At 38.3% G+C, this 16274-nt stretch overlaps 1 protein-coding gene and 1 pseudogene across 2 annotated transcripts in view; both read left to right on the forward strand.

The window, feature by feature from the left end:
* The window catches only part of LOC144661663 (uncharacterized), a 29610-nt pseudogene extending 24778 nt beyond the window's left edge, over positions 1 to 4832 (forward strand). Inside the window, exons 4-7 of the transcript XR_013572322.1 lie at positions 1132 to 1228; positions 2692 to 2798; positions 3357 to 3485; positions 4480 to 4832. The product of XR_013572322.1 is annotated as an uncharacterized LOC144661663 (transcript). The remainder of the gene's footprint in view (positions 1 to 1131; positions 1229 to 2691; positions 2799 to 3356; positions 3486 to 4479) is intronic.
* Positions 4833 to 7196: 2364 nt separating this feature from the next.
* On the forward strand, positions 7197 to 15755 carry LOC144661664 (uncharacterized). Its single transcript, XM_078522471.1, has 7 exons — positions 7197 to 7416; positions 9946 to 10048; positions 11056 to 11183; positions 12589 to 12682; positions 13801 to 13901; positions 14540 to 14669; positions 15133 to 15755. The coding sequence occupies exons 1-7, from the start codon at positions 7241 to 7243 to the stop codon at positions 15220 to 15222; spliced, it is 822 nt and encodes a 273-aa protein (XP_078378597.1). The 5' UTR covers positions 7197 to 7240; the 3' UTR covers positions 15223 to 15755.
* The last annotated feature ends 519 nt before the right edge of the window (positions 15756 to 16274 follow it).

The following is a 16274-nucleotide window of genomic DNA, read 5'->3' on the forward strand; positions in this document are numbered from 1 at the left end:
AGACGTATTAAACAATCTCTAATAATATTTTTTAAGTGTTTTAAAGAAAATGTTCCACGTTATATCACCAACTTATTCAAGCCCCGGGTCACGCCATACAATCTTAGAAGCAGCGGGCTAAACGTAGAACAATGCCCTTACAATAGTAGATTCTTCCACGGCTCGTATTCTTATATCATCTCTAGAATTTGGAATCAGTTACCGCCGGCAGCAAAAAATGCAGCAAAAGTTTCAGCTTTTATCAATCATCTTAATACAACAAACTTTGGTGGCTGCCAATGCAGTTCTTGTTTAAAATGATTCTTTTAGTTGCATCTAAAATATAAAAAATGACAGGTATACTGGCAAAGGCAATACACTACTTATCTCTCAAAACTTTACAGACAATTTATGACACTATGGTACAACCTTACTTGACATATTGTAATATTGTTTGGACAAGTACTTATCCAACAAGACTCAACTCACTATTTATGATACAAAAAAAGATAGTTAAAATTATGACTTTTAAAAATTACAGAGAAAAATCTAGGCCACTATTTGTAGCATTAAGATTCTTAATATATACGAGTTAAATATATGCCAAAAATCACTTTTTATGTATTTCTACTTAAATGGTAGACTACCAAGTTATTTTTGTAATTACTATAGATTAAATGATGAGATCCATAATCACAATACACGAACATCCTCAAACATATATATTGATTATAGAAGGACAAATTATGGGAAATTTTCATTAAAATTTAGGGGGCCCCAAATATGGAACAATTTACCTAAGGATCTGAAGACACATAAATCATATCGACTTTTTAAAAAATCAACTAAAGACTATATTCAAAATCATATGTATTCATTTAATGTACATAAGCTAGATTGTAATTAGTTTATTAACAAAATAGCAAATCCCACTTTAATATATTCAATTATTACTTACATCCATCTGCTAAATTGTAAATAGTATATGTATGTATGGGGATCTTCTTACAAAAGCTCAGTAGAGCTTGCTGAGATCTCCAGCCATTATATACATTATCTTATGTAGCAGATATATTTGACATTTTTGTAAAATAGAATGAATATAATGGAAATAAAGAATTAAAGATCTCAATTACTTCTTTATATCCTCAGAACCGTCAAAATCAATCTAAAGTGCGATGAAAGCAAATCAACTCCAAAAATGGACGATGTTGAAGAGGTCATGCCAAAAGCACAAGATTCAATATATGTATGTTTCTCTTAGTGCTTAACCCTATTCAGACCGGGCTTTTTTTGGTCTTTTCAGACCGGGGGGGGGGGGGGCGGATTCCGCCCCCCCCGTAACTTCCAGAATATTTAAGCAATAACTATGAAACTTACAGGATATATAGTATGTCCCAAAATCTATCTTTTGCTATATGTCACGTGGGATGATGACGTCACATCACGTGACAATGACATCATAATGTCAAAACAGCCGCCATCTTGGATCCGCCATCTTGGATTTCGAATTTTTTCAAAACGTCAGAAAACCGCCCAAAATTACTGGAAAATACTCAAAACCAATAAAAATGTGCTTAAAACCCGTAAACAGATGAAAATAATTGCTTTAAAGTTATTTTTCATTAATAGAAACAGGAAAATTACAAATTTGGGAAAACATGCCTGTCAAAATGCCGTTGCCATGGTGACGTCAAGTTCCTGACACAACAACGTACCCTACAAAATTATTCCCAGATAAATTTTAGATGAAGTCGCAAAGTTTGGCAGCGTTTGGTTGAGTATTAAAAAAGTTATAAGCGTTCAAAGTCGGCGCGGGCACTTTCCGCCCCCCCCCCCGGTCTGGATAGGGTTAAAGGATTTCCTTTGTTGTTATTCAATGATGCACGGGAGACTACGCTTCGCATAATTGTTCTGCAATTCGAAGAGTTGCAGCAAACGTATGATTCCACGGTTCACCGAAGGTTTGAAAGTTGACAAAGCAGCATTAGAATTGTGAACAGGGGGAGGGGGGGGAGGGGGAGGAGGGGAGGGGTAGGGGGGAATTCCTTTACATTTTCTTATATAAAATCTGAGCCATGTTCTTTGACAACTTGCAAAACAACTTTGGGGCGGTAGTCAGCGGATGCCTCTTAGGCGCATGAGCAGATCTTCTCATTCTGAACTTGCAAAAACAATCAACAACTACAACCTGGCAAAGGATTTGAATTCAACTGAATACAAAAAAAAAAAAAAAAATCTTTTTTTTTTCTCATTACATTTCTCCGCAAAGAGAAAAAACATCGGATGGTCATAACTGCTGCTTTTGTTCTCGAAACTTGAGGTTGCAAAAAAAAAAACTTTCAGAAAAAACGTAATGGACAATAAACGCCGTCTTGGAGTCGCAAGAGGCACCATGGGAATGCGGATTGTCCCGAATTGTCCTGCCCGAAGGTAGAACAACTGCTCCGTTGAAGTTTTGCCCGTTTGACAAATTTTGTTGTAATACAAACAATCTAATCGCACTTGTGTTTTGCAACAATTAACACATTACCAAACTTGTCCACAAGTGCGAATGGCTCCTTTCACTGACTTTGTTTTTTTCTGTATTTATATTTATTTTCAATATTTTTGAAACTCGACTGTGTCTTTTTGGGTCGTGATTTTTAACGTTTTTGTCTCTTGCCCGCGTCTTTAATCTTCTATTTCTCAAACTGACTTTTGTTTTTACAGAGCACAACTCTTACATCCAAGTGCGCATGCGACGATGGCTGTCGCCCTAATCCGGAGGGGTCTGGTGGCAGTAGCGGGCTAAGCACTGGGAGTATTCTTTTAGTAGTGTAAGAGTTATCTAGGTAGAACACGGCCGGGAATTTAAATTGCCAAATAGTGCAAATGTATAAGAAGAGGTTCATTCGATAAATCAACATTTAATCTCCTGAATTTTTCGGTATAATTTACTATCTGTGGGTAACCCAGTCTCAATGAGAAAAGTTCGGTCTACTTGATCGTATGAATGATTATGTCAGACTAGCTAATTCCATAACCAAGCCTTGCTTTAGAAAGTGTTAAGTTGTGAACTTTGAAGTTATGAATACCTAACAGGGTCCTCATTGGGGTTCAAATGTCGGAAGTATTAAAGTTTAAATTTAATTACTTTGTAGGTTGTCAGTAGTCTGAAATTCAGCTGTCCTTTATTTTGACGTTAGTCAGTTATATTTTTCGCACTTTGTCCGTTGTCGGTTAACCCCATTCAGACCCTCTCACAAAGCAGCAAGGACGAAGACACTATTTTAGTCACGTGAAAACCATTTGTAAAGGTGCCAGAGTTTGAGTGGAAATTAATTTTAAGTAAGTGACTTGATAACATAAGGCTTATGAATGTTATATTTTTACAGATTTTTCGTATTAATCATTGTTTATATCATTGGTGGCATTTAATTAACAAGTACAAGGTGGGAGTTGAAAGCATGCCAGAGATGTGTCCTAATTACCAGTTCTGGGCCGGAATTCCATCTCTTATCAAGGTAAGATATCCATATCACCAACAGATTTACAAACCAAACCAAAATTATATAACAGTGTTACGTCATCTAACGGCACAGCGAACAAGTCAAAACTCGTATTAGTAGACGAGAACTAACCAAACGATATGTGATAAACGCGGAAATAATCATAATCATAATGATAGTGATAATCAATTTATATAGCGCATTTTGTCATATGTAATGTTCAAATGCGCTGTACACATACTGTAATTTACCACACAAAGGCCACACCACAACACCGGAAACTTCGTGCCCTACTCTTTGCGAATAATGTGTGGGTTCTTAACGTCCCCTGTTATAAGACTGAGGATACAGGAGACGGGACCTACGGTTTATCGTCCTTTTCCGAGAAGACTAGAATGTCTAACCATTTGCAGATGTAATTACAAAGGCAGCACATTCTCCTCAGTTATTTTAAGACCCTGAGTGTTGGTCCGGTCTGGGGTTCGAACCCACGACCTCCCGCACAGCAGTCCGGCGTTCTACCAACTGAGCTAACCAGGCGGCGGTGACGCGAGTCATATCGTGAATAAATTGCATTTTGTGTATGGAAAAAAAGCCAAGCTCTTGGTGGCAAGAGTATTTTATAGTTCTTCACAAGTCAATTTAATATAATTAGACAAGAAAGTAACAACTTTTGCAGGCCCTGTTAAAACATGAGATTGTAATAATTATGCAATTATTTAGGCTCCGGTTTGCTATTTCACAACACCAAGCAAGTTGTTGTTGTTGTTGTTTTCGTCCTCGTCGTCGCCGGTGTTGTTTCTATTGTTTTTGGTGTTGACATAAAATGTCAGAATTATATACATTGACAGTACATCTCCATAGGTAAACAAGTCGTACCAATAAGTGGCGCTACGACTTTTTTGCCCTGCAAGTCTAGTCTGCATGAAGTTCAATTGTTTACATCGGCGATTTGTTATCTGAGAAAATACATCCATTTCAGCTTTTCCTTTCTTTCGTTCTGTTTCAGGATGGAGTTCTGTTTACGTGTAGTGGCATTAAGTCTGCATGCTCCACTCTCTGTCAGAAGTGTAACAAAGAAAGCTACGCCGATATATAACTGAAGCATTCATTAATCAAGGTTGTCAAGAGACATTCCTGCCAGCAACGAAGAGATAAATCACCATTGATTGTATTGGTCGACATTTAATATTATCATGATCTAAAAGGGTTAAATTACACCTGATTGAAGAAACGTTGACCCGTGAAAAGCAAAAGCCATGAACGATGCGACCCAAACGTTTACTGGGAAATCAAAAAAAAAAAATAATCCCCCTCTGTGACAGAATAAACATTTTGATACGACCGGTTGCATAAATCACACTCTTAAGACTCCGAAAGAAGAAAATACCATGATTATTAATACATGGAATATTAATTAGCTTACCAAAGCTGTCTACCCGGAATCCTACTCGATCTTATCGTTTATGGTTTATGCTTTTCACAGGGTCAACATTTCTTCAATTAGGTATATATTTTAAACTGAAGGCACAGGCCACCGAAGATGACTGGCTAGACAAAGTTGTGATCAGTTTTGAAATATACAAATAACTTCTTAAAACAGTGAAGGGACATTTTCATAGCATGCCAAACACAAAAGAAGGTACGGATGGCCAAAAGCGACGACGATTGAAACAGATTGCGATACGGGTTTTTGAAATATTGTTGGGCTGAACAGTTTTCAAAGTTAATTTTGTTTGCTTTTAACTTCGTTTACTTCGTCGATTCGTTATCTGAAAAATACATCCATTTCAGCTTTTTGTTCCTTTCTGTATCAGGATGGAATTTTTGTTTACGTTGAGTGGTATAAAGTCTACAGGCTCCAATCTATGTCAGAAGTGTAATAAAGAAAGCTACGCAGAATATATAAAACGAGAATCTATTGTTCAAGGATGGCAACGAAGAGGTGATCAACGTTAATGGCAGCCGTTTCTCGACATTTAATATTAACATGATATAAAAGGGTTAGATTATATTTTAAATACATTGGCCACCAATGATGACTACCCTCATATATTATATGATTTATCCTTCCAGTGCCAAACTTGAAATTTTGCTTAAGACTCTATTCTAAAAATGTAATTGTTTTATGCTTGTAGTAGATTATTTCTTGGATAAGTTCACGTCAAAGTTATCAAAAAATAATGGTATCCTTATTATAAAAACAAGGTATACTGGAGTAGATAATGTTGTATAATTACCTTCTAGCTAAGTTAATAAAAGACAAGAATACAGGAACTTTCAGAACCAAGAGTTCGTGCGCCGCATCCTGAAAAGTAGCCTGCGAACAAACTCCCAGAGTGGAGCGAGCCGAACGTTTTTCCCCTCAGGCCCAGCTCGACTTGCTTCGCTTGCGTATTAATCTTTTTTTTTTTTTTTTGCCCTGCCCACTCTGGAGCATGTTCGCGAGGCTATCTGAAAAGTTATAAAGAAGTATCAAAGTAATAGTTTCTCTATAAAAGTTGATAGATTAATCCTTATCCTTATTAAAACCAGGCCTGCAAATAGGCTCCCTTATGGGTCATAAAGAGTGAAAAAAAAAAAATATCGGCGGGCCACTCTTTGCCGAGTTGCTCCGATTGCCGCTTTCTTTTTCGCCATTTACCCCAATAGGAGGCATTTTCGCAGCTTGAAGTTCAACGGTTGCTGTCAAATTTATATGCTAGGATACGCTACTTTAGATGATTCTTAAATAGACCTTTTGGAGGTAAATATAACAAAGATGGCAGAACTGTAAAAAAAGAAAAAAAAAAGATACAATAATCATACAAACAGAAGCTTTATTTGCCAGGCATTTTGAGTCTGAATTGATGATAACTTATTAGATAAATCTAAGTATGTATAGTCTCTATAGAAGGTAACCGTGTCTAATGACTTTGAAATTGGGCAAAGAAGGGAGTAGTCGAGGAAACATGTACAAAACAAAAGTGATGGCTGAGAAAATCATTCAAACACGGGATTATTGCCCTCTCTTGTGATTCCGTGGTCATTTCACGCTATTTTTGTATTGAAATAACGTGACCATTTTAAAAGGCCTTTGGCCAATTTCTAACAAACCTCAATGAAGTGGCCAACCTTCATTGAGCGGCATGTGGCAATTTCTCTAAGGGTGGTTCTACTGTGTAAGTGAATTAATAACTTGCCCGACTGATCTGATAATCGACGGTCCGATGTACTGACTGAAAACCAGTCAAAGCCCCTTCCAAAATTATAGTTGCAACTGACACCCATAAATTTCTCATGGTTATTAAATCCCCCCCCCCCCCCCCCCCCGTCGAACCAAGCTGCGCGAATACCCAGGCGACAAGGATATTTCTAAATCGAGAGCACTTCTTTAAATATGTTTTTTTCCTCACATGTAATAAGTTAAGACGTTAGCACTTCTTTAAGCGATTGTTTATAGTAGTAGTTGTGAGCGGAACGGGCGGTGAAAAAGTCACTCAACCCGTGTAATTTCACAAAATCAATGTGCATAAATATGTTTTAAAAAATATCAGTTAAAACTTCAACTGAAACCAGTAACCTAATAAAAGTTGTAAATATCTGTCGTAAAATCATGCTGTTAACCACCATTTTTGGTCGTTATAGTTGTATCGTGGATTCTGTGTGTTCTGACCTGTCCGGTCAAAAAAGTTAACTTTTAACTTGCAGGTCAAGTCACGTGCTAGTGCCTTGCGTGAATTGGCAGTTTGCTTGATCGAGGACACGAGCGGTTTAAACGAGGTTCTGTGATGGGTAGAAAAACATGCATCACATCAAGAGCATTCCTCGTTATTTGGACCCTGTTTGCTTTCGAGGTTTCTGTAAATTACGCGGAGATTTGTGAAAAGATTGACGACTGTTCGTGCAAGAAAAGCAACGGAAAAATCATCAATTTGAGGAAAATCGATGGAGCCTCGAAACCAGCGTGAGTTGAATACATTTAAGTTTTTGTTATCAGAGACAAATTTATTATAATGTTAAGGATAGCTAACTGAAGTGCTACATTAAGATTTCGCGTGCTTTAGCCGAGCGACAGTCAGCTCAGTTTGAGTTCGTCTGTTCCAATGGCAGGCTTTCAAAGCGGGTAAATTTGAAGGACTTATTGTTTTCAGTGTTTTTTTAATTCATGTATTCTAAAATGACATTAATTGTCCTGGGTTCGAAAGGGGTAATCCCTTAGCTGTCTGAGCTGATTGCCTCGCGACTCAATCAATGTTATTAGACATTGAAAAAAACGCACCCGCTTTTGACAATATTTCTTTATTTCGATGTAGCTCTCACCGGAGACATTGCTAACCTTTCCCTCCTAAAGGCAAACTACAGGTCGATTATTCTGGTTCCATTACTGAGCGAAATATTAAACCTCTGTTCAAGTCTAGTGTATGACCCGGATTCAAATAATCAAATAAGCATGTGGAACCATTGATTATATACTATGTCTCTAACTTCTTCAATAGACTCCAAACGAAATCTGTAACGTCAGAGTATTAAACGCGTGACCACTCCGTTCGCTGCCACATGTTGTTATTACGGTCGACTCCCAACAAGTCGAACCCTCGCTAACTTAAACCTCGCGTTTACTCAAACCAAAAATCGATTTCCCCTGGATTTCCGTCGTACATTTACTGTTATTTTAATACCCTCGGTAACTCGAACCTCCCGCTAACTCGAACCAATTTTCGTATCCCTTCAGATCATTTTCTATGTAAGCTTACCCAAATGAAAAAAAAAAAAAATAGAAAAGACCACTGTATTGCAATACAACAGTGAGTAATTTCCGTAACACATCTACATTTTGAGAAAACGTATTTTGTGTCACGCAATTTGAAGTCAATTCCAAAAGGACAGTCGAATTATGGTACTCGGTACTCTTTGCATAAGCCCAATCACAATGACGACCAATATGATTCAATCGTTGCTATCATTGTTGTTGCTGTTTTTAAAATAGTTACCTCGTTTCTTTCTTCTTGTAATTTATTTATGTCTTCGTTTGTTAAGTTATTTATTTAATAGTCGTCTCTTAAAATTGTAAAAGACTCGCATGGTTGCCCTGACCTCTTAAACTAAAATCAAACCTTTCCTTTTTTCGTGTCTCAATTTGGTCCGTTCTCTGCAGCCTCGACGGTCATCCTTTGCGACGCCATATTAAAACGCTATTTAACCGAACGATCTTAGTTTCGTTTGTAGTACAGTCAACTCTCTTTTAACGAACACCTCTTAAGACGGACACCTGGTGTTGGTACCGTCCCCGCCAATTTTTCAGTCATTCTACTGTAACTGAACTCCCTGTAAGACGGACACCTCTCTATAACGGACACTGGAGCCGGTCCCGTTGTAGCCTGTGTACAGCCGCCCCCTCCCCTCAATAAAAATCGGGAAGGAGCGTCTGTGATTTACCGTTGATAATCGTGTTCCGGACCACGTGACTTTTTCTGGAATGTTTGGAAAATGATCTGATTGGCTATCACCAGTGGATCATTACATCATCGAAAGAACGCGTTTCGATTGGTTATAATTTTCGCGGGGTTTACAGTGGCAGTCAAAATTATCGAAGGGACATCACTTGCGGTTAACGACTTGAGTTCTCCAAGGTTCCCGTACCAAATTCTAAAAGGGACAGCTGCTTGCTTTCTAGCCTGTGTTACTCCAGGGAGACCCCACTGGCTTATGCAGTGGGCTTCGTCCACAGTTATCGCGACCAGAAACTTGCGATAATGCTCGCTTGAAAGAAGCTTGCGCCATCGCTCCACGCTTAACATTTTTTCAGGAGAAGCGAACAAGTACGTGAACGCTCCTTTTTCAACTTGCTTGAGTCGTTCTTCTGATTGCTCATCGTGAAGAGCAATTGCCGATAGGCCCAAAGATCGTAAGAATGCCACTTGGTCTTCCATAAGCGTTTTCAAAGGTGAGATAATAATTATTTTGCTGCCGCGTCGACAAAACAGCTCATCGGCAACGATTGGGGCTGCATAAAAGATTAAGGACTTCCCGTATCCAGTTGGAAGACTTGCATAGACATCCTTTCCATTGAAAAGTGCTTCTAAGCATTCCTTTTGCTCGTCGTAAAGCGAAGGAATTTTAAAAGTGTCGCAGACCCTCTCGAAAGCACGTTGTAAATTACTCGCATCGACCGCCATTTTGAAAATTTGAGACATAACAATGTGCGCCACGGAAATTTTGGTCAGCGTAAATCGTTTTTCATAATTTATGCAAAATTATTCCGGAACACGATTATCAACGGTAAATCACAGACGCTCCTTCCCGATTTTTATTGAGGGGAGGGGGCGGCTGTACACAGGCTAGTCCCGTTGGTGTCCGGTTGACTGTACTTTTTTCTTACAATGGTGAATTTTAATTCAAAATATTTGGCATTAATCTTTCCTTACTGGATTAAACTAATTAAGTGTATGTTGCATGTTTTTTTCTTATTATTATTTGCTGTGCTTTTTTCCAGTTTTGAAAACATTAAGGATTCGGATCCCGACCAGAATTATGTGTATTCCTGGAATCCTTGCACAAAATTTACCAGAGACGGCGATGGCTGCAAAGATGTGTTTGTGAGCATATAAACAATTAAGTGGAAAGTGTATCCTAAATTAAATGTAGTTGATTTTCACTTATTATTGGCTTAATGAAATGAAAGCTTAAATGTGTTACACGAAAGAGGTTTAAGGGTCTCTCTCCACTGTGTCATAACATTTGACCACTAAGTGCTAGTCTTAAGCAGGCGACACTGGGTTAATAAGGTCGACTCTTTCAGGGGATATAAATTACTCCTCGATATTTTACAGTGCTCATAAAATTAGGCTTCCACTCGGAAATCTCGCAAAAATCTTTTTGGTGCTAGCTTGCTCGAACTGGCATATTTTTTCAATGCTTGCATGCTCGGTTTTTAGTGGAGGTAGCTTTTTGAAAATTGCTCGTTGCTCGTAAGGCTACCTTCATCCCCGGAGACCCAGGGGCAGTTAGTCGGGGCGACGAGTAGCTCATCGGCAGGACGGGATATTCGGGCGAAATTTTACAACAAGCTCGGGAGGGCGCGGGGCATTCTCCGCTTTTACCTAACCAGTTCCGTAATAAAAAGACTTAGCTTCCAGGCCGGGGCCGGGGGGGGGGGGGGTATTAGAGAGGCGGGCTGATGAAATAGGGAGAATTTAATAACTTTTACGGTAAATAAAAACAACAGGCTAGTGGGATAACAGTTTCAAAGAAAAATAAAAGAAGAACTGGGAGACTTTCAGTCACCCTATTAAGTTGAGCTTAACGCAAGATTATATCCCCAATCATGTCAACATTTATTTTTAATGCGGGTACACGTGACGTAACTGAGGTTCCTCAAGTAGACCTCCTACGCTCCCTCTCCTACCGACGCTTCATCGAACGTTTACAAGTACCATAAATATGGCAGGAAAGTTGCAGAAATAACCAATTTCTATATTACAAGAGGTTAAAGTTATATTTAATAATAATAATAATAATAATAATAATAATAATAATAATAATAATAATAATAATAATAATAATAATAATAATAATAATAATAATAATTGTCTCTTTTTTTAAGGCGTGCCAAGAAACGCCGGGTACTACTGACAACAAGTATCCCTTAGCTAAGACTGTAGAAAAATTTGAAGTTACCGATGGAATAACATACATAACGTACGAGTCCATTGAATACGGAGGCCACACAAGGTTTGTTTTCAGTGTGATTTTTTTTTTGTTGTTTTTGTGTATTTGCGTGTATCAAAACTTTTGTAATAACACAGTAACAAGAAATCACAATTTTAAACCAGTCCTCTGTCCGTGAAATCTAAGGAGAACCCGTTTAGCGTTTTTATGCCCTGTTTACAGTCAACTCTCTCTTAACGGACACCTCTCAAAGACGGACAGCTCCATAAAACGGACACCTCAGTGATATTTATCTCGTTCCTGCCGTCTTTCAGTCATTTTACTGTAATTAAACTGCCTATAAGACGGACAGCTATCTAAGACGGACAGTTCGAGCTCCATGAATCAGTGGTAAAACATATTCTCAATTGATTTCAAATTACGGTTTTCTATTTAAATAATTATGTTAAGCTCTAGGCCAGCAGGTCATTTTAAGCAAATGAGAAGTTGCCAAGCTCGATCGATCGATTGTTGTTAAAGGAGAATCGATTTGGGAAAAGGTTGTCGCAAAGGTGTGAAATCATGTAAAAAACAATTACGCAACTAAAAGCTATTCAGCGACAAGAAAAAGCCAGCCACGGGATGTATAAATCAAGTGGCCAGTTTCTTGTGCTTCTGAATTACACTAACCTAGGATTAGTTGGTGGAGAGTTGAATGTTTCTTGTGAAAAAAGTGTTTGTAAATGCTTAATGTTTTGATAGGTCCACGTCAAAACTGAACGACGGAAAATATAAACAGAAAACCTCTCTGAAAAGTGAAAAACTGTAAATTCACGCCAACCCTGGATGAACTTAATCGTGCTTTGAACAACTTGGCCCTGAGCAAAAACGGCGAATAGGCCTAGGTGGGACCTGAGTGATTACAAAGCTCGGGGCAAAATGCCATGCGCAGTCTGTGTTGGCATCCTTTTGTGACGACACGGAAAAACGGCCATCTAACAGGCGAAAAGCACATGTACAGCATGCCATGGGTATCCCTCGTGACAGCATATCATACCTGTAAGGAAGTGGTACGGCAGGAGTCCGTTCATGGCTCCAGAGGTTAATTTGTCTCAAGCTTAAAGAAATTCCTGGAAATGAAAAGGTGCTTTCTGCCAAGCAAGTTTTTTGACCACTCCACTCGTTGTTGCTAAAGTTGTGATCATTTTCTCGCAACATCACCACTTGACGACAACCGTTCCTAGATCTCTTCACCTGCACAATCGATTACCATTTGTATAATAATAATAAAACATTTTTATAGCGCCTATCCAGGTCTGCTCTAGGCGCTTTACAAATCTATAAAAATTCGTTAAAATTAGCTGAATAAATCTTAAAAATTAAAAATGTACATTAAAAGTAATTTTTTGTATCAAAAAATCGGCCGACCTTGGTAACCATTTGTTTGGATTGTTAGTTATTTGTCAGACCATTTCTCTTATTTCTTCAGATCCTTCCAAATCGCCCTTAAGTGTGATGAAAACAAATTCCCTGGTGGGCTAGCAAGCGTCACAGAACATTCCGTATCCGCCACTTCAGGCTATGTATGTACTACATTGTGTAATTCTTAGTTAAGAGCACTTTTTTAACAAACCAAAATATAACTTCCACTGTAACGTCCCCCCTTTTTTGCAGTTCACCAGATCTCTTGCAATTGCTACGTTATTAATAGTGAGGACTGTTCGCGGCTTTCACTCTTTTCCTGTACGTCTCTGAGATATTATCAAATAATTTTTAAAACGAACGGACTTCAGGAAAGACCACTGAGTCTAGTAAAGACACCCATGGAAATCTAACATATCTTAAAAAGTTACTACTAACACCAATTTCTCTGTGATATAAGATAAGATCGATGAACTGTTGACAGAGTTGGTAGCATATTCCAAAGACACGAATTCCGATAGTGCAATTTTACTTGTTATAAAAAAAATCCGGGCGTAATGTGGATGCTGCCTCGTAAGGAGACAGTTCTGGGGTCTGTTTTCCACGCCATACATCTTGAAGACATTTTAATTTAGCAAGATGAATAAGTCACGTTTGGTACAGCTTTTAGCTACATAAATGTTGACATACCCGAAAGATTCGACTGGAAAAGGACGCTTAATTGAAAAGTAAGGAGGATTACTTATGATTACTTTCGGAACTTTATAGTATTTCCATTTACCTTTCCTAATCCTGCTCCTCCTCCTTCTCCTGCTGCTGCTGCTGCAATGCTTCTAGCGCTGTTGGTGCTGCTACTACTACAGTAACTACTACTATTACTACCACCACCACCACCACCACCACTGCTGCCGCTGCTGCTACTGCTACTGCTACTGCTACTGCTACTGCTACTGCTACTGCTACTGCTACTGCTACTGCTACTGCTACTGCTACTGCTACTGCTACTGCTGCCACTGCTACTGCTACTGCTACTGCTACTGCTACTGCTACTGCTACTGCTACTGCTACTGCTACTGCTACTGCTACTGCTACTGCTACTGCTACTGCTACTGCTACTGCTACTGCTACTGCTACTGCTACCACTGGTACTGCTACTGCTTATGCTACTGCTACTTTCACTACTCTGTTGCTTGTTTTCCAAACCTTTTATATCTATCTGTCAATCTTGCTTCATTTTTCTACAATCTTAAACTTAAAATTTCAATTTGTCCCTTTGTAGAGTACAACTTTTACGTCCTGTTTCGCATGTGATGATGGTTGTCCGAATGAATCAGGTCAGACCAGTTCTGGCCTAAGCACAGGAAGTATTTTATTAATAGTGTAAGTACCATGGTCACTTTATGAAACGTACGTGAACCTAGCAATGGCAATAGGTCTGATGGAGACCCCGATATCCCACGGTCTTTGTTTGGAAACGTATTAAGAGGAATATAGGAAGTGGTATTTTTTTAGTTGGCAAAATTTATTTTTTTTTTTTTTTTTTAATTTTTTTTATTTTTTTTTAAATTTTTTATAAAAAAATCCTTAAAATGTCGTCACCTTATTTATATAGAGTCACTGGGTAGACTGCATCAAGGCACATGTGTAAGGTTGCAAGGTGTGTTAAGTGGGTGCTCATGACGTCATAATCCCCCAATCGAGGTATGAGGTAGTTTCCCCTTCTGGAGATTGACATCATCGAGTAGAAGGGAACATAAGTGGAGGGATTTCAGTCAGTTTTAACGCCAAAGTCTCGCATTATCTAAGGGAAAAGTCGTCATGTGTGGTGAATTTTGCACATGGCAAACTTATCTTGTTTTGGTACTAGCAATGTGAACATTCCCGTTGACATGTCTGTGTATGTCATCTCGGCCTTAGCTGTACAAACCGTATACAGTGTACTATAAGTAGACTATCGTTTTTTATTATTCATTTTTATTAAGCTGTTTTACTCAAAACACTCCTCTGACCGTTTTTAGGTTTTTTGTATTGATCATTGTTTACATCATTGGTGGAATTTTAATTAACAAGTACAAGGTGGGAGTTGAAAGCATGCCAGAGTTGTGTCCTAATTATGAGTTCTGGGCCGGAATTCCATCTCTTATTAAGGTGAGTGTCGTCACAAAACCAAAAGTGATAAAAGAGACATTTTCTACGGACGTCAACAACATTGACTCAAAGAAACGAATAGAATAAGAGAATTCAAGGAACGAATAACGTGATCACGACGCAATAATATGGTGAATTTAGTTTTTCACTCAAGGGAAAATACACTTATGTTTTTAAGATTGTCAGTCAGTCATATGCGGCTTTGCAGGTCTAAAATAACCAATGCTGAGACAATACCGTACTGTAAATAAATATAACATGATTAAAAATTCCAGATGGCAGGAGGCACACCAGTTGGCAATTCATTATTTTACAAGCGTAACTGAGATCTCGGGACTACAGAGAACAACACCAGTAGTGGTTAGAACAGGGCTTGAATCAGTGACCGCCGGATTTTATGATCGGCCCTATTAACCACTTGAAATAAAACTAAACATAGTTCCTTTGCTTTTTTTATTCTTAGGATGGATTTGTTTTTACAATTGGTGGAATAAGGTCTGCATGCTCCTCACTCTACCAGAAGTGCAATAAAGATGGCTACGCTGATGTATAACTCAAGCATTCATTAATGAAGGATATATTGTCAGCAGGCATTCAGCGACGACTAGATGCCCATCGATGATTGCATCAGTTCGATACTTAAAATTTCCATGATTTAAAAGGGTTAAATTATATTCTAAACTAAGAGCAGTGAACAACAAAGAGGACTTGTTAAACCTAGACATGAACAATATGGAAGAAGTGCCTTCGGATGAGAAAACCCTGAGTTGGAATGTGAAAAGAAGTGTGGCGCCTCTGGACACAACAAAATTTCAAAAAGGCCATACATAAAAGGATTGTGTCACGGATTTTAGCTAAATTTAGGCATGGAGAATGATTATCTATTTCTTTGAAATATAAAAAAAAAGGTCTTAAAACAGTGAAAGAACATTTCAATAATACACCAAATACAAAAGAAGGTACGGATGGCCAAAAAGCGACGAAGATTGAAACGGACTGCGATATGGGTTTTTGAAATTTTGTTGGGCTGAACATTTTTCAAAGTTAATTTTGTTTTCTTTTAACTTTAACCCTATTCAGACCGGGCTTTTTGGACCTTCTCGGCTTCGGAAGCCCCCATATCTAACTTCCAGAATATTAAAGCAATCACAATGAAACTTGTAGGATGTATTGTATGTCCCAACATCTTCTTTTGGTATACGTCACGTGGGATGGTGACGTCACACACGTGACAATTACGTCATGAGGTCAAAACAGCCGCCATCTTGGATCCGCCATCTTGGATTTCAAAATTTTTCAAAAATGCAAGGAAACCACCCAAATTACTGCAAAGTACTCAAAATCAATAAAAATGTGCTTTAAACCCGTAAAAATGTAAAAATAATTCCATTTAAGTTGATTTTTATTGACAGAAACACGCAAAATTACAAATTTGGGAAAACATGCCTGTCAAAATGCCGTTGCCATGGTGATGTCAAGTTCATGACACATCATCCAACCCTACCAAATATTGCCAGATAAATTAGGAAACTCAGAAAGTTTGGCAGCGTTTGGATTAGTCTTAAAAAAGTTATAAGAGTTCAAAGTCAGCGCGGGCCCAAAAGC

Source organism: Oculina patagonica, chromosome 7, assembly GCF_052425735.1.
Source record: "Oculina patagonica isolate OP01 chromosome 7, crgOcupat, whole genome shotgun sequence".
NCBI classification, from domain to species: Eukaryota; Metazoa; Cnidaria; class Anthozoa; order Scleractinia; family Oculinidae; genus Oculina; species Oculina patagonica.

Coding starts and splice junctions, on each gene's coding strand:
- LOC144661664 (XM_078522471.1), top strand. CDS start 7,241: ATGGGTAGAAAAACATGCATCACATCAAGAGCATTCCTCGTTATTTGG. Junction 10,049..11,055: donor ATGGCTGCAAAGATGTGTTT/GTGAGCATATAA, acceptor TCTTTTTTTAAG/GCGTGCCAAGAAACGCCGGG. Junction 11,184..12,588: donor GAATACGGAGGCCACACAAG/GTTTGTTTTCAG, acceptor TTATTTCTTCAG/ATCCTTCCAAATCGCCCTTA.